This window comes from Gallus gallus, chromosome 13, assembly GCF_016699485.2.
Source record: "Gallus gallus isolate bGalGal1 chromosome 13, bGalGal1.mat.broiler.GRCg7b, whole genome shotgun sequence".
In the NCBI taxonomy this organism is placed as follows: Eukaryota; Metazoa; Chordata; class Aves; order Galliformes; family Phasianidae; genus Gallus; species Gallus gallus.
The window spans coordinates 12,633,027-12,650,246 of record NC_052544.1 but is presented as its reverse complement, the minus strand read 5'-3'; the positions used below and the strand labels follow the sequence as shown (position 1 = coordinate 12,650,246).

At 57.8% G+C, this 17,220-nt stretch overlaps 1 protein-coding gene across 6 annotated transcripts; it reads right to left on the bottom strand.

Moving 5' to 3' along the window:
• Nucleotides 1–3,292: 3,292 nt before the first annotated feature.
• On the bottom strand, nt 3,293–15,744 carry ANXA6 (annexin A6). 6 transcript variants are annotated; one of them, NM_204730.2, is made up of 26 exons: nt 15,663–15,744; nt 13,412–13,459; nt 11,592–11,676; nt 11,212–11,306; nt 10,981–11,094; nt 10,804–10,894; nt 10,646–10,725; nt 10,510–10,566; nt 10,299–10,392; nt 9,959–10,054; nt 9,751–9,809; nt 9,408–9,530; nt 9,153–9,211; nt 8,809–8,887; nt 7,976–8,057; nt 7,656–7,750; nt 7,344–7,457; nt 7,150–7,240; nt 6,739–6,818; nt 6,538–6,591; nt 5,261–5,278; nt 4,846–4,942; nt 4,366–4,461; nt 4,155–4,213; nt 3,753–3,875; nt 3,293–3,649 (listed from the first exon to the last, which is right to left on the bottom strand). In NM_204730.2, exons 2-26 carry the CDS (start codon nt 13,427–13,429, stop codon nt 3,590–3,592), a joined length of 2,019 nt encoding a protein of 672 aa, NP_990061.2. In that variant the 5' UTR covers nt 13,430–13,459; nt 15,663–15,744; the 3' UTR covers nt 3,293–3,589. The 6 variants fall into 6 exon arrangements, with proteins under 6 accessions (NP_990061.2, XP_040502784.1, XP_040502782.1 ...); XM_040646850.2 differs by lacking the exon at nt 15,663–15,744 and adding an exon at nt 15,213–15,288; XM_040646848.2 differs by lacking the exon at nt 15,663–15,744 and adding an exon at nt 13,610–13,676.
• Between the last annotated feature and the right edge of the window lie 1,476 nt (nt 15,745–17,220).

The following is a 17,220-nucleotide window of genomic DNA, read 5'->3' as shown; positions in this document are numbered from 1 at the left end:
GATGCTGCTGTTGTGCCACGCACATTTCTGTCCTGTTTTTGGCAGTCTCTGGAGCCGAAACAGGAGGATAATTCCATTTGGGAGAGCAGGGAACAGCTGTCTCTGCTGGAGAAGATGGAAATGCAGGGAGTCCTCGGTGGCCATCCACTGAGATGATCAGAACCAAGTCTGGAGCTGGCTGGTGCCGGAGATTTGCGTTTCTGTTTTAGAAGCTGAATGTAGTTCCTGAGCTCCTCACCTGTGGCCTCATTGTACCTGTGTGCTGCTGGGCCAGGAGCTGGCTCACTGACTGCCTGGTGGTCCTGGGAGCAGAGGGGTGTTCCCCAGCTCTGTGCTGCTGCATATAGTCCCTCCCCAGCATTCCTGTAGGCTCCTTCAGGTACTGAAGGCCACTGTAAGGAACCCCCAGAGCCTTCTCTTCCCCAGGCTGAAGAGCCCCAGCTCTCTCAGCCTGTCCTCACAGAGGATGTGCTCCAGCCCTCTGATCACCGAACACCTGATAGCAGCTGCAGTTCACAAACATGCAAGCATAGCTATGAAGATGAGTTTTTGCATACCAGGGTCTTTTTGTGGGGAAGACCGGGCTCAGTACCTTTAGCTGAGTTCATTCACATGAGGGCACTGTCATTGCTTCTGTGCTCTCCTCTTACCCCCTGTTCCTGCTCATTTCAGTTCAAGACTACTTTCCTTTGGGTTGTGCCTACACAGGTGGGAGCATGTGCATATCCAGCCTTGCAGATCCCTAGTGGCACTGAGCTGGCAGCCCAAGGTGTCTGATAAATCCACCTGTTCTAAGTGCTTCCAGGCAAACTGAGTGCATTGCAACTCAAAGGCTGATTGCTTTTTGGACTTAAGCAATGCCGAGTGGACTTCAACAAACCCCAATGAAGACCTGTGGGTTCACATGGCTGCAGAGCTGCTTTTGTGGTTCAAACTCAAATATGTTCTGAGAGCTCCCAATATTTGCTTGTGTGCTTTAAGCTTTGAATTATTCAGAATCTCAATTTGCAAGGTCAACAGTTAACACAAAGGGGATTTTCCCCTCTTCTGCTCTCTCCAGACCGTGTGTCATCCAGTTGCAGTGCCTGAGGAGAAGCAGTTGTGTCAACAGTCAGCATGTCCTGGGAAGCCAGCACAAGGCTGGCTGCATGTGGAGAGCTCGGCCATTGCCCAGCCTCTTCTCACCATGGGGAACAGCATTCAGCAGCATGCATGTGGCAGAGCTGCTTCTTCCTCTTTTGGCTTGAGAAGAGTGAAAGCCAGACCCCTGGGTGGGTTTCTCCCTGCAGAGGATGGGGTGCACTGCAGGGGAGATGGAAGTAGCTCGCTGGCATTGCAGCATGAAGTGCTGGGCTGAGAACCGAGACCAGCATCTGTAGGTGGTGCACAGATGTGCTGGATCCTGGTGGACTCCTGTAGCCGGGAGGCTGTATGGTAGCTGCAAGAGCTGACTCAGAGGCAGAGGTCCGGCCCTCTGCATGCAGAATGCAGGCTCGTGGGGCTTTTTTGGATGTTGCAACCTGTGAAATCTAGCACTGGTTTGCCTGGAATTGAGCCCTTGCCCCCAGTGGTGCTGGTCAATGTGCGGAGCAGATGGGTGCTGGGGTGAGTCCCTGATCCTGGCAGCTGCAGCCCTAAATGCCTGCGGTGTGGGTGGCTGGTGGGGTCCTGCCTCTGGACCGTGTCCTGCTCACAGCTCTTCTGCTTCCTTCCCTTCTGTGTTCCCATCGGTTTGGGCACTGGTAGCAATTTTCCGAGCTCAGTTCTGTTTGCAGCTCTCCTTCAGAGGGCAGCCCACATTGAGCAGCCCCAGGTGTGCTGCTGGCCGCAGCAACGTGAAGGCTGAATGTTTAAATATTCGATGCTTAAATAGGATATTAACTAGGCTCAAGTATTTCCAGCAATTCAAATGCTGCTGACTGCATTCTGTTCCAGCTGTAGCAACAGATGATGCAGATGGATTGCTGTGACGCTGGGTGCAGGAAGCAGGACAGAGGCTTGTTGGCAGCAGGAGCTGCCCAGAGAGCTGTTCCAAGAGAGGGTGTTCCTCTGAGGAGGAAATCCCATCCTGCTATCCCTCCCTGTCCCCAAACACTGTGTGACTCTGGTATCTCACTGTTTTGCCAGTGGGTGCCAGGGAAATTCCTAACATGGGGAAATGGGGTCGGGTGGGCTTCCTGGGGGGGGGGGTGCTGGCAGTGGCACAGCTTCAGCAGGGCTGGGGGCAGCGCTGAGGCTCACACATGGTCCTGTGCCGGTGGGTGATGGAGTGGTTGGTCACAGGTTTACAGCAGTCAGTGGGGTGGGGGCCCACCCGTACACATGTGAAGGGAAGGCCCAGGGAGGAGTTGGACTCAGCGGTCCTTATGGGTCCCTCCCAACTTGGGCTGTTCTATGAAATCTCCATCAGAAGGTGAAATGGTTCAGTGGGGGGGCTGTTCACCCTCGGGAAAAGCATGTTTGTCACCGGGGGTGTTTTACAGGAACACATCAAGGGAACACTCAGTGCAGTAACCCCAAAGCAAGGCATGTCAGCTTCCGTGGTCTGCCTCTACATGTTGCCTCTGCTTGACCTCAGCTGGGTTTGAAACACTGTAATAACGTTGCGTTATTACTCCTAACGCTGCTTTGATATTTTGAAGGTGAGCCTTTCCTCGTCAGGCTGTTCTGAGGAAAACGTGGGTATTTAAGACTTTTTGTTCTGACTTGGAAACAATTGAAAGTGCTTGGAATTTCCCACTTTTGGAAATTCCAGTTCTTTCCTCTTGGGAGCTGGGGGAAGTGCAAACATAAACTCTTTGGGGGTGTAGCCTGCGTGGCATGTGCGTTTCAACTGCTGTTTTGGCAACTTGAAAGCACAGGAAACTGCGTGCAAGGACGGCTGGGTGCCATCGAGCCTGATGTGTATCTCTGGTTCATAAAAGAGTCATCTGCACGAGATCCAGCCCTGACCGCAGCACAGAGGGGAACGGCGCAGAACCTGCCAGGGGCTTTCAGAGGTATGGGGAGAGCTTTCAGAGGCTCTGGGTGACATCCATGCACTGCTGCCGGCCCCAGAGTGGTTAACACCCCTTTGATGATAAGGGCGGTGAGGCACTGGCGCCAGCTGCTTAGAGTGGTGGTAGATGTCCTGTCCCTGGAGACGCCCAAGGTCAGGCTGGATGGGGCTCAGAGCTCCTGACTGAGCTGTAGATGTCCCTGTTCATTGCGGGGGAGTCAGACCAGATGGCTTTTAAGGGTCCCTTCCAACTCAAATGATTCTATGAACAAACGGACAGGTCTCACCCCAAGGTCAGCAACAGTAAGGTTTTATTCATGAGACTTAAAACCATCTTTCTGATATGGATAAATTCCTGGGCTAGTGGCACATTTGTGTATGCATATGCACTGAGACAGACAGTAACCCCCCCCCCATGTAATCCCCTCCCCATGTGCCCCCCTCCTGCAAGGCGGTGCCGCTCTCTGATGCGAAACAAGCTGTGCTCCGCAGGACCCCCGCGTCCCCCAAAGCCCCCAAAGCTGCGGTGACATCCAGGCGATGGGTGTGCACGTGCTGGCTCAGACACGACGTCGAGGCTGGCGTGGCCTCCTAGTCGTCCCCCCCGCACAGGGCCAGCAGAGCCTTGCAATAGTCACCGGAGGTGTCCTTCTGCAAGAGGACATCTGGCTCAGTGCTCTCTGCCCCCAGATCCCCAGCTTATGGCTTGGCCAAAGAAGGTGCTGAGTCAAGTGGGGTGCCCATCTCCCTTTACCTCGATCATATGGTACAGAGATTTGTCAAACAGGTCTATAAACTCGCCCCGGATGTTGAGCAGGTCGATCTCGCTCCGGGAAATCATGATCCGAGTGAGGGTCCTCTCATCTGTGCCGGCACCCTGTGGGGGGGAACTTGAACAAATAACCCCAGAAAGAGGGGTATGGGGGCCTCTCAGCATATCCAGCACAGCCCACGTTGGAGGTCACCACTTGGGCGTATGCAGGGCTTGCTGCTGGCATGACACGAGCTTCCTGTGTCCCTGCTAATCCAGAATTGGTTTGAGCTCAGCCCTGCTCCCTCGGGGATAGCTGAAGGCCAAGCCCCATTGCTACCATGGGATGAAATCAGAGTCCCAGAGGGTCCCATAGCCCTGTTCCCTAGGAGAGCCCATCTGTACCTTCATGGACTTGTAGAGCTTGTCAGCAAAGAAGGCTGGCTTGTTCTTCACGCTCCGTACTGCAACAGAGAGGGGAGAGAAGCTGAGTGTAAGCATAACCCCATAGGATGCCCTGTAGATGTCCCAGCCCCACGCCGTGCTGTGAGCCCCCCTGCCCCTAAAGCAGGGAGGAAGCAGGCAAAGGGGCTTCTGCCTGGTGCCCTGCACTGACCGATGGCCACAAAGGCGTCCCTCACATCTCCTGACATCCGCTTCCTGATGGCGTGCTCCACGTCGTGGTTGGTCATTTTGACGAACTCCTGGAACACTTGGGGTGGGGAGAGGAAAGATGAGCACCAAGCGCTTGTCCCAACCCCAAGAGAGCCAAGCCCCAAATGTGAAGGTTTCCGGACAGCATGGCACAAGCTTGGGTCACCCCAACCAACAACCCCAAATGGGGGGCTGTGCTATCTCCTCCCATTGCCTCATCCTCATCCCTGTTGGAGACATAGGGCCACCCAACGGTCAGAGCACTTGTACACAGGCAGGATCCAGCACAGAATGACAAAATCATAGAGTCACAGAGTCATTAAGGTTGGAAAAGACCACCAAGGTCATCAAGTCCAACCACTGACTCATCACCACTGTGCCCACTAAACCACATCCATCAGTGCCACATCTCCCCCAGCGGGGAGGAGGGGGGCAGTCCTACCTCTGCGGAGGTGCGGGTAGCTGCGGGTGCAGAGGATGCTGAGGAAGCGGGTCTCCAGGGAATCACTGGAGTCATTGCTGGCAACGTCAGCAAGTTTCTAAGGGAGGAAGAGAGAGTGAGGAGAGGGGGGCGGGGGGAGGGATGTCAGACAGCTCTCCCTAGATGTGAAGGTTCACAGCTGCACAACCACACATTATGTCTGAGAAAGGGTGGCGTTCTCCAGTTTTTATGGGAAAAAAAAAAATGGAATGCTTGTCTTAAGGGTATTCTTTCCATCTTTTGAGGTGGATGGTCAATAGTGCACAGGGAACTCAGAGCTGCCAGACTCAGGAGCCCCCAGCCCCAGCCCTGCACCCACGGACTGCGGCTCTCAGAAATATGCACAAGGCTGAGGAGCAATAGGGCAGGCACTCACCAGGGTCTCAGCAACAACCTGGTGGAGAGAAAGAGAGAGACAGGAAGACAACAGGATCAGAAGGTGCCGCACAACCTTTCGCTTTCCTTTGACAGTGCGAGGGAAGTCTATCAAAATCCCACAGAAGACCTGTCCCCTGCTTCCCCAAGGCTGAGCTGATCACAGAGCCCCCCATCTCCTCCTCCAGTTGGGTCCCAGGCTGATGGGGACTAAGAGAATGGGGCAGGGCTGGGGCTGGATGTGAGCAACCCAGATCTGGCGCACACCAGCCTGCCCACCTCTGCTTTGCAGCAGAACACCACCCGGCACCGGGACAGCTGCCGTCCAGCTGCAAACCCCGTGCTCGTCATCCCTGGCTCTCTCTTTCTCCCCAGCAGAAGCAGCAGCAGCAGCCCATGCAGAAGCGAAGCAGCCGCTCCCTCTGCTGGCAGCAGCTCGGCTGTCCCCATGCTCGTGGCATGCACTAGGGCAGAACAGGGATGCTAGGTTGGGGAGAGGTGGCCCCTTGCTCCCTGGCCCCCAGGAGTGACGCTTGCCCCAGGAAGGGGCCCCTCCCCATCCTTCACCACATGCTAAACGAAGCCAAAGGGAAAGAAAGGAGGGGAAGTGCCCAGCTCCACCCTGCTGCAGAGTGGGCAGGCAGCCCCAGGGAGCAGAATACAGCTGCAGTGCAGGACACGCAGCCACCAAACTCTCCATCACCTTTGGAGAAGTCTCGACCTGAAAGAACAGGACCCCAGGGTGCTCAGCCCAAGGCTCAGGGCCCTCCTCAGGAGTTCAGCCAGGCAATGGGTCCAGCACCCCAATTCTGCTCTCTCAGCCCTCCCTATCTGGTCTTGACTCATCACCACCCAGTGAAGACCAGGGGATGGTTTGGGGTGGCATCCTGAGCACTGGTGAGGTGCAAAGCAGCATAAGCTTCAGTGCTTCCCCGTGCACAAGGCAAAGAGGTGAGTGCCTCCTGCAGGCCAGCCCAAAGCTGCTTTTGAAGCTGAAGATCCATGTTTCAGTATTGCTGTGTGCTGTGGAACCCCAAAGCAGCCCCTGTGCACAAGGAACAGTGCAGCTCTGGCTGGGCACTCCCTGGGGCTGCTACGTGTGCATGGAGAGGCATCACCTGGGGCATCGGGCAGGGCTGCAGGAATCGGTTGTGAAAGCTGACATCCCTTCACTTGCCATTTCTCCCTGCAGATCGCAGAGACCCAACCCCAGCACCACGTGTTGCCCTGAGGATGCAATGCCCTTGATCCTATACAAACAGCTTGTAAGGTTCTCACCTTGGCATCTTCGTGCGCCTGTGTGAGGTTCTCCGGTCCCTCATCGCGATTGCCCTGTGGGTCAATACAGAAATCATGGGGATTTGGGGAAGAAACCTGGGGAAGTCCCAGGTGAGGGGAGGACAGACAGGGCACTCCCAGCCCACGCCACATCCCCACAGCCCCCAGCAGGACCATGCCCCACGTGAGAGCTGTCCGTACCAGAGCCAAGGAGACAAGGATCCTCTTGAAGTGCCCCGATGTGTCAGAGCTCAGGTCGTCCTCCAGGCTCTTGTGGTAGGCTGAGGGCAAGGGGACAGCTGAGCCCTGCCACTCACCAGCACCCGCTGTCCCCTTGACCCACCCGTGGGGTCTCTTTGTGCCCGGGGTTGGCAGTGGTTATCCTCCAGATGCCTCCATGCATGGAGGTGGGGACCAGCCCAGCAGCTCTGATGCCTTTCTGCTGGGACCACAAAGCTGTCTGCTTTAAACCAGACGGCTCTGGGACAGAAAGGGGCTGTGGATTTAACGTGGCTCTTGCTGCTCTTGTTCCATAAGGAGAAGGGGGCTTGGATGGAAGGGAAAGAAACGAATGGCCCTCAGTACTCCCCCCCAGTGCCTCCCATCCCATACCCTGCTGGTACGCCTCGTTGATCGCTGCTATCTCCTGGTTGTTCCGTGTGGCCATGATCTCGATAAGGGTGCTCTCATCTGTGCCAGCCCCCTGCAAGAGAGCATCCCTCAGTGCCAGGCCTTCATCCTGTCCGTGCAGCAAAACCCACGCTGTCTGTGCACGTGGAAGCCAATGGCATCACTCTGACACCCACCTCCACTGCCTTTCTCAGCTGCTTGGCGTCGTACTGCGCCGGTGTCAGCATGAGCCCAAGGATCAGCTTGGCCAGGCTTCCTGACAGCTCTGACTTCAGGTCTGCCAGCAGGTCCTGCAAAAGCAATGGGATGTTTGGTGTGCCAGCTCCTTCTGCAGGGACAGCCCAATGCAGCAGCAGGGAGAAATATGTGGAGGTGGGAGGGAGGCAGCTGGGAAGGCCCCAGCAGGATTTCTTGCAGCGAGGGAATGACATCGAGGAGGGAAGGACACGGGCAGAGCAATGGATCAGGGTGGGAGAGGCCAGCGGTACCCTGCCATAGTGAGCTTTGTAGGCCTTCAGAATCTGCTGCCTCTGGGCGTTGCTCCTCTGTGTGAGCACCTCGATGATGGCCCCTTCATCTGTGCCTGCAATGACAGCAGAGATGCGGGTGAGAGGCTCCAGGGGTCCAATAGAGCCATGCACATTGTCACAACCTGCAAACTGGTGCACAAGGAGGGGGAGCTTACATAGCTACAAAGCTCATGCTTTATTGCCCTTGGGCTATTCTGCAACCCTGCATGGGTTTTCTGCCCTGGGATCTGTTGGGGAGCATCTCCCCATGGAGTCAGCATGGGGCTGGGTGCACTTACCCAGGCCCTTCATTGCCTTCCGCAGCACCTGTGCATCACCATCATCATTGAAGTTGCTTGCAGGCTGCACGGTTCCTCGCAGCTGTGGAGATACAGAGTGTGTGAATTCGCCCCCAGGCAGCAGGATGGGAGGAAGGAGGGATGGAGGGAGGGACGGTGCCACCCAGCAAGCCCATGCCAAAGCAGGTGGTGGGTTAGTGCGAGCACCTGGAGCTGGGTGAGGATGTCCCCAATACCATCACCCCTTCCATCCGAGGGCAAACCATAGCCAGGCAGCAGAGAGAGGGGAGCAGGTGGCAGGCAGCTCCCTGTGTCTCGGTGTGCTGCTTTTTGCCATCCCCTAGCACTCAGACCTCATCAGCTGAGAGCCAGGAGAGGAGCACGAAAAGGAATCATGCCCTGTGTCCTTACACAACTCCCAGCACAGCACCGGGGCTCCCAGCCCTCTGGGCATGTCTCTGCCCGCCCCAAAGCACTGTGCCCTAGGTACCTCCAGCCACATGCAGGTCCCACCAACCGTGCCCTGGGTACACTTCTTTTGGGGTGAGTGCCCCGGGGCTGTGCGGGCTGCATCACACACACATGCAGGAGCTGCTGCCTCAGTGAGAGAGGCTTCTGAAAGATGGGTTAGTGGGGCCAGGGCTGGCTAGCCCTGCAAGGTTATGCTGATCTGACCTTGTGCCCAAAACCAAAGAGCCAAAAGAGTTGAAAGAAGGCACACAGCAAGAGGTAGAGAGGGGACACAGGGTTGTGCCCCGTGACAGAAGGGAGCAGGCGGTTCCCAAGCTGGCGGTGAGCAGAGGAGGCTAGGGGTGGGGGCTGAGGGTGCTGACCTCCACTTTGGCCACCGCGCTAAGCTCCCACATCCGATAGGCCACCTGCGCTGCCTCGGGGAAGAACTCACCTGCGGCACTGCAAGGGGATGGCAAGGACAGGCAGACAGTGAGTTGCACCCTGCCCTGCAGCCACCCCATCCTACACATCCCCAGGGTTCCACGGCCGCCATGTGCTGGGCATGGGGCCAGTGGAAGGGACTGTAGCATCGTTGGTGGCAGTGTTAAGGGACCACAGGGTCACCAGACCCAGCTGGGTGCTCCGCAGGGAACCAAACCATAGGTTTGAACCCATCCCCAGGGGGACAAGGATGGATGGAAAAGGGGGTTACAGGTGTTCTTACTCATCATCCCCTCCGCACAGCTTCAGCAGAGCCTTCTTGTACTCTCCAGAGGTGTCCTCCTAGAAGGATAGGCAGAGATGGATGACAGTGCATGGCAGGGATGCACTATGGTCACAGGATGGTGCCGTAGGAATGGCACAGGGAGAAGGGCTCTCGGGGCTGTCCCCTTGAGCTGGAGCCCTGGCACCTGGGCTGCCCCATGCTCAGCAATGGGAGGGAGGCAGCACTGGGAGAGCGGGATGCCCCAGCCCTCACCTTTATCATATTGTGGAGAGATTTATCATACTTGGTCCTGAACACCTCCCGGATGTCCAGCATGTCAATCTCGCTGCGTGACACCATGATGCGGATCAGCGTGTTGTCCCTTGTGCCCAGCCCCTGCAATGGATCATCCCTTGTGTCAAGCTCTGGAACTGCAAACCCACTCAGACTGGGAAGGATGCTTGGATTTGGGACCCTATATTGGGTTTCCCACAGTCCCAAGTCTGGTGAGTCCTTTGTCGGGAAGAGCTGAGATCCCAGGATACAAATCCTGGCTTCACAGCCACTCACTGACACAGTGAGGGGAGATTTCCTTGGGCTGGGGTGATGCACCCACCTTCATGGCCTTGTAGAGCCTTTCAGCAAAATACTCTGCTGTGCTTCTGACGCACTTCACTGCAGGGGAGATGGACAAAGTGATGGGGAGGGGGACAATGGCAGCCTGCCCTGCACAGCCACCCCCCTGACCCCACTGGTGCTTGTGCTGCACCATGCAGCCCCAGCAATGCCAGTGATGGTTTTACCACCCAACCGCACCACCGTACCCACTGCCAGCATCAGCTTCTCGAAGTCACCGGAGAGCTCTGCCCGGATGCTCCTCTCAATTGGCTTCCCCGAAATCTTCAGGTACTCATCAAAAACTGCATTATGAGAGTAGAGTGTTGGATGCTGAGCCCTTCTGGGGCTACCAGGAGTGGAGCAGCATCCCTTTAGGGCATAAACCACTCTGTGGGTAGGATGTTCCAATGGCTTGGGCATCCCCATCCCTCCTGTGGGTGAGCCCAGTCCTTTCTGGGGCATGCAGTATGCTCCAGTAGAAGACGTGCCCCATAGGACCATGCAGGTGGCCTTGGCAGGAGGTGCCCAAGACCTGTAGGTGCTCACCCATACGGAGGTGCTGCTTGCTCCGCCGGCCCAGGATGTAGATGAATTGAGCCTCATCAGTGCCCCACTTCAGCTCACCAGCTTCCAGCAGGTCCTTATGGAATTGGGAAGGGGCAGAGAACCTGAATCAGAGTGCTACTGGCACACTTTGCATCCCCAGGTCTGGCTCATCCTGATGCCACCCTACTCAGATGCCACCCACGAGCCTCACCTTGGCGTCCTGCTCCACCAAGTCCTCGCTCACCACATCGTCCTCCTCCCTGGCGCCCTGTGGGATGGCCACGGGCTCAGCCCTGCTGGCTGAAGCACCCACTGCTGGCTGAGGCTGGACAGACAGACAGACATACCTGGAGCAGGACAACAAGCATCTTCTTGAAGTGGCCCGATGTGTCCCCAACAACGTCAGCCTCCAGGTCTCTCTCGTATGCTAGTGGAAGACGGAAAATTCAGGGCTGGGGGAGCTGAGGTCCCCTTAACTCTAACCCTGCCCTTCCCCAACCCTCACCATCCTTGTAGGCAGCCACCAGGTCGTGAATCTCCTGGTTGGTGCGGGAGGCGAGGATCTCAATGAGGCACTTCTCATCCGTGCCGATGCCCTTTGAGCACAGACACACAGCCCTGTGAGCAGTGGGGAGAGCCGGGGGCGTCCCCAAAGGGGTCCCAAAGGCTGCTCAGCCCTTACCGCGATGGCATCTTTGATCTCCTTGGCATCGCTATAAGCTGGAGGCCGCATCAAGCTTACAATCAGCCGCTCAAACTTGCCCGTCAGCTCGTACTTGAGGTCTGCAATAAGGTCCTGGGGGAGGACAAGGAGAAGGAGGAAGGGGCTGAGATGCCTTTGGCCGCGCAGCATCCCCCGAGGGTGCAGGATGCAGCGTTTGGGGTTCGGATCAGGGCTCATTTCTGCTGTTACCTTCCCATATTGGGACTTGTAGGCTTGGCAGATCTCCACGCGCTGCTTGTTGCTGCGGGATGTGATGAGGTCGAGGATGGCGTCCTTGTCACTGCCTGTGGGGAGAGTCAGGTGGTTGTGTCTGGCCCCATGGCTGGGTCCCACCCCTCTCTGGGCTCACCATCACCATCCCACCATGCCCAAAGCTGCTGGCTCAGGGTGGGAGGAGAAGCAGAGCCATGGGGAGGAAGGGCAGAGGGAGCTGGCAGCAATCCTAGCATGCTGCTGAACCAAGCAGCTGGAAGGGATGCGATGCGAGTTGCCCAGCATGCAGTTGGCAACTAAAGGACATGGGGACATCAGGGTGGTCCTGGGGTGACAGCTTCGAGGAGCATCCATACCAAATCCCTTCATGGCATTGTACAAGGCGTCTGCATCCTGGCTGGCATTGAAGCCTGGGAAGTCCTTCACCGAGCCCCTGTAAACCTGGAAGGGAGGAAACAAGGAGATGCCAGGGGAGGGCAGCCCATGACCCGTGCTGCAGTGGGGGGGAAGAGGAACTGTTGGCTGAGGGGCAGCAGGGTGAGGCTGGCTCCTGCATGGGGCTGGGAGAGCTGAGCTCAGCCTCAAACCCAAACACTGTTCTTCTTTCCAATTGTTTCCTTTCCTGTTTGCTCTCCACTCTGCTTAAGTTTATGTCTCATGTCCCTGCAGACCACGACCTTCCTGATTGTATTTTGCTGACACCGCTCTCTGTTTGCCCAAGGTTAAGCTGAATGCAGCCCTCCCTGACCCAGGTGTTTGTCAGCAATCCTGTTTGCTCTCCTGGGGGCAGCTCAGAGGGTTTGGGCAGCTGAAAGGGGAAGCTCCAAGGAGACCCCTGAATGCAGGGACCCCTGCAAGGCAGCAGGGCCTCAGGGAATAAGCAGTGCAGACACAAAGCAAACAGAAGAAAGTCATTTTCCCTGCCTCCTGTTGTGAGCAGGGAAACCCTCAGGATGCTGAGGATACCCAAGCTCTGCATGGAGTCCAAGCAATGAGGCAGGGACTGGGAAGAGCTGGGGCTGGGGTTTCTGTCCCCACGTTAACTTTGCCCAGGGCCAGTCATCCCAGCAGAGACAGGGGTCAGATCCACACATTGTCAGCACAAGTCTGGGGTGGAAGCAGATCTGAAACTGTTACAAGGCTGTGGTATAAGGAACTGGACACATCCCTGCTGTGGGAAGAGCTGAGCAGTGGAAATCCTGTAGGAGTTTTATAGGGGAAAGGGAGTGGGACTGGGGACCGGGGCTTGCAGAGAGGAGACGCTGTCCTCAAGGGAGGCGTGCAGGCATGGGTGCAGATCGTGTTGCAGCTGATTCATCCGAGAGCTGCATTTAGCCCCACTTCCCGGCAGCTCCAGACCCTCCTGCTGCCAGCACACACATGGCATTGACAAGGAGCTGCAGGGAAAGGGAGGTGCCCGGAGGCAGCACGAGGAGACAAGGGTGGCTGAAGGGTGCTGGGGTCTCATGGGTGGGTGACACAGAGCTGGCAGGCAAGGCCGGCACCTCGCTGCAGTGCTGTGTGGTGGGGATCAGGGAAACTGAGGCAGGAGGTCGGTGCATCACCCCCTGCTCCCCGCAGGGCCTCGAGGAGGTGCAGAACATTGCTGGGGAGGGAAGCGGCATCCATCCCGCTGTGCCTTCCCACACCTCCAAGCCCTCCGTCCCCCTGCTCCAGCAGCTCAGGGCCCCCCACCTCCCCTCCTCCAGCCTCTGACTCATCTCAGAGCTAAAAATAAGCCAGGCTGGGGCTGGTGGGGCGGAGGCAAAATTCCCAGCGTGTCTCTGCTCCCACCCGCAGCTGCTGTTTGGGCTCTGGACCACCGATGTTCACCCGCGCTGTGCCTCAGTTTCCCCACTCGGAGGCAACCACCAAGTGAGACACCATGGTTTGTTGGACTTGAGGCAATAACTGTGTTTCCTAAAGGGAATGGCGAGCAGCAGGGCAGTCAGCCACTTCTCTCCCTCATCCCACTGTGGTCCCAAAGGGATTTTTGCCCCTGGCTGCCCCAGCTCCCCCCACCAGCATTATCCCCATCTGTTGGTGTTGCCTGGATAGACCAGAATGCACACAGACCCCACACCATGCAGCTGCTCACCCAGCCCTGGGGGCAACACTCCCATGACCCCCCAGAACCCATCCCACCCAAGCATCCCATAGGGCGCAGTCACCATACCTTTCCTTTGGGTGCCATGGGAATCGCAGGGCTGAGGGCACAGAGGAGCTGCAGGAGGGAGCAGAAAAGCAGATATGAGCCAAAGCATCCCCTGGTACCCTGCAACCATCTCTCAGAACAGACAGCTGGGTGTTCCCTGTCCCCTCCAGGGCACTGCAGGGTGACCATGGGGTGACCACAGCTGAGCTCCTTTGGCACCTGGCAGCAAGATGGGAGCAGTGGATGATGTGTGCCTGCAGTTTCCTGCTGCTGCAGAAAAGAACCCGGGAGGGGAAGAAAGTGCTGAATATGTGGAAATGGGCCGAGCATCCTCTTTGGGGAGCACGCTACAGTGCTGATCCCACCTCCTCGCCATGCCCCGTGATGCTCCCATGATGCTGGGCTGCATCCCAGTGGCCCTGAAGGCACCCTGGCTCCAGGGATGCCTGGGGAATCCCTGCTGCTGTATGGGACCGGGCAGCACCTGGGTTTCTTCACACCAAATCAGCGCTGCCATCAGCCCAGCACACGGAGCGGAGCTCCGGAAAACCAGATGGGTTTCTGGGGTTTCTAGGGTAACCAGTGGGTTGTTTTCTAACAACCAGCACCATTTATAGCCGCAGTCTGTCTCACTGTAAGCTTTCCCCACCCCCACAGAGAAAGTCCCCAGGCAGTTCTGCGAAAGCTGTCGGAGGGGAGAGGAACAGCTGGAAAATGGAGGGTGGCCCTGCAGGAGTCCCTGAGCACCATGTGAGCCTGCGGCCCCAGCGCCGGCCCCACCACGCTCTGCCAGTGCCGGCCTCCCTCTGCGACACGTTGCACAGAAGCACAGGGCACAGCCGGGCCTCTCTGGGCTTCCAACCAGGCAGCAAGCAAGGGGGAAAGCACACAAATTCACCCAGCTTCTCCCCACGTCTTTGTGAGGGCAGACAGCAGAGCAGGGTGAGGCCCTGCCCGTGCCGCAGGGCACCTTCTGGCACTGAACGTTTCCGTAACCATCCTTGCCAGGGCAGGAAGTCTTGCAGAAAAGCTGAGCTTCTGCCTTCTCTTTTCAGCTCCGGGAGAGCCCCAGCCTTGCAGCAGAGCTGCAGCGCGCCACATGGGTGCCATGGATCCCAGCCCCCCGCCCGTGCATCTTTCTGTGCCTCTCAAGACCCTCTGTGTCGCAGGGGATGTGGGCTTCATTCCCTCCAGGCACAGAGGAAGCCCCGCAGTGCACTGCTCCCTCCCGCTCTGCATGCAGCAGCCGGGCTGAGTCCGCCCCGTTCATCACAGCAGTGGATGCCCTGCCACACCCAGTGCCTGCAGTGTGGCTGTTGTCCTTCACAGCAGGGCTCACCGTGGGGCTGACACTTCTGTGGGACCCAGACAACGTTCCCAGCTCTTCCCCAAGTGACTGAAGCTCCGTGCAGTCCCCAACCCGACCTGATGGAGAGCTCTGTGCCCGCGGGCCAAAAATGCTGCGAGCGGCCCTAAATGATGCACACACCCCATCTGCCCCATCCGCATCACCCCTGCTTTGCAGCCACTCTCAGCCCCTTGCAAACCCTTGCCAAAATCCCGGTGTGGATGGCCGGATCCTGCCCTGGCCCACACCGTGGCTTTGGGGCTGTCTCAGCAGAGGCCGTGGCACGCCCAGCACTTCTCCCCCTACCCCAGGGAGGAAAAAGGGCTCCATGGGGTTGGAAATGCCGCAGATGTGCCCCCCCATCGAGGAAAAGGGGGAGGGGGGTGGGGTCCCCGCGGTCCCCTGCCCCACCCTAATGTCAAAAGTCCCCTGCGCTAAAGTGCATTTGGGGCGTTTCCCTGCACCAAACCTCACCATTAATCAAATCAATGGGATTTTCCTCCGTGGAGGGCAGGTGTGGGTGTCCCAGGGCACGGCGATGGGTGTCTGCGCAGCACAGTGTGCACAAAGCCACATCCCCACTGCCGGACACACCCATGGGCCCTGGCCCCGCGGCAACGTCTGTACCCTAAAAGTACCCCCAAACCCCTCCAAACCCCACAGCAGCGCAGCCCCAGCTCTTGTTAGAAAGGAATGACTTTGCAAATCATGTAGAAAGAAAAAGAAAAAAAGAAAAGAAAAAAGAAAAAGGAAAAAGAAAAAGAAAAAAGAAAAAGAAGGGGCAGGTTGCCAGCCTCCCCTCAGCCCCCCCTCCGCTTGCATCCCTCACCCCTCACCGTCGCTTCCCCTTCCCTCCCCTCTCCCCTTGCACTGCACCGCGGTGCCGTTGCTTTGCACGCCCCTTGCACGGCAGCGCACACTTACCAGCACGGCCGAGGCCTGTTGGGTAGCGGAGCAGCCAGGCGTGCTGCGGGCGTACTGGTGGCCGTGTGCCCGTCCTTGCTGTGCAGCTGTTCCTTCCCTCCTAACAACGTCACTGCTGCCGGCCCCAATCCCCGCCCGCCGCGGCTTTGGGGTCAGAGCTGCGCTCCCACCCTCCCCAACCCAACCCCATGATTTTGGATGGGCGCGCTGTGGGGTGACCCGGTGCCTCCTGTCCCTGCCAGGGCTTGGGGATGGCGGTAGGAAACCCCGATGGTGTGTGAGGCTGTGGGGTCGCAGGAGGAACACTGGGATAGTGTTTCAGCTGCGGAAATTTCATTGCTGCCACTCTCCAGGGTAACACCAGGGGTGCCCCACTGCCCACTCCTTCTGCCAGGCATCTCCGCCTGCAGCACTCAGCCCCCTCTTGCACAGAGCGGGCAGCATGCATCCCTGATGCCCTCTGCCAAAGCCAAGGGAGGCTTTTCCCCCCTTCTGCTAATGGGAAGGTGCTGAGCATGCTGCAAGATGCTGAGCTGGATTCTGCAGGCATACATGAGGCCGGATCTGGGTGCTGCAGGGAGAGCTGCTCGGTCCTCCTGCAAACACAGAGCAAAGACCTTGCAGCAAAGACACGGGTGGAGCTGCAGGCTGAGCACCCACACAGTGCTCCTTTTCTGCAGCCCCCGTTGCACCGAGGTGAGCTCCAGCTCCCCTCCAGCACCTTTCCCCAACCAGCACAGGGCTGCAGTGCTGTCCCTGCTGTGACAGCAGCACAAGGAAAACTGGGACACTTTGGGATCCGTGGTGCTGACACCTAACCCTTGGCATCCCGCAGGCTCTAACACTGACCCCAGGTGGGCTGTGATGTGCCCCATGGACAGCATGGGATTATGCAGTCCCACAGGGAACCACAGGCACCCTATTGTCAGGATCCCCTCATGCTGCTCCCCCCTGCCCTGTTGTTCCCCCCCAGGACAATGTTCCCTGGGGAAGGCGTTGGTGGATGGAGACCTCGCTCATGTGAGGCCGCGTGGGTGACAAATGTGGCTTTGTTCAGCCTGTGCTGTGCTGCAGGACGATGGCCCCGCTCTCCTCCTGGTGCCACGCTGTGCTCAGTGCCCCAGAGGTGCTCAGGGGGTGCACTGGGGATGTGGGGCTTAGAGCGTGCCTCTGTGCTTTGGGTGCACGGTGTCCTTCCTTGCTTTATCCCCTCCCTGCTGACGTCCCCTGCTGATGGAGGTGTCACTGCCTGAGTGCAGCCCCAGGGCTCGGCTGGTGTAAGGACCCCCCAAATCTGGATGGGTGCTGCTGTTGCAGGAACAATGGAAAGGGAGAGGGAAGGAAGAGCTTCCCCCTTCCACCTGCCCCAGCAGTTCTGAAACAATGAAAGCCCCTCACTAATGTCTCTGAGCCCATTAGCATTGTGTGCTCGTGTGTATGGTTTGGAAGGCATTATGGGAAAAATATTTCTGCATAGATTTGCCATTGTACTGCCAGAGCGGTGGTCAGCGGAGGGCAGGGGCGGTGGGCAGAGGGAGGGTCAGGGTGTTCCCAAAGG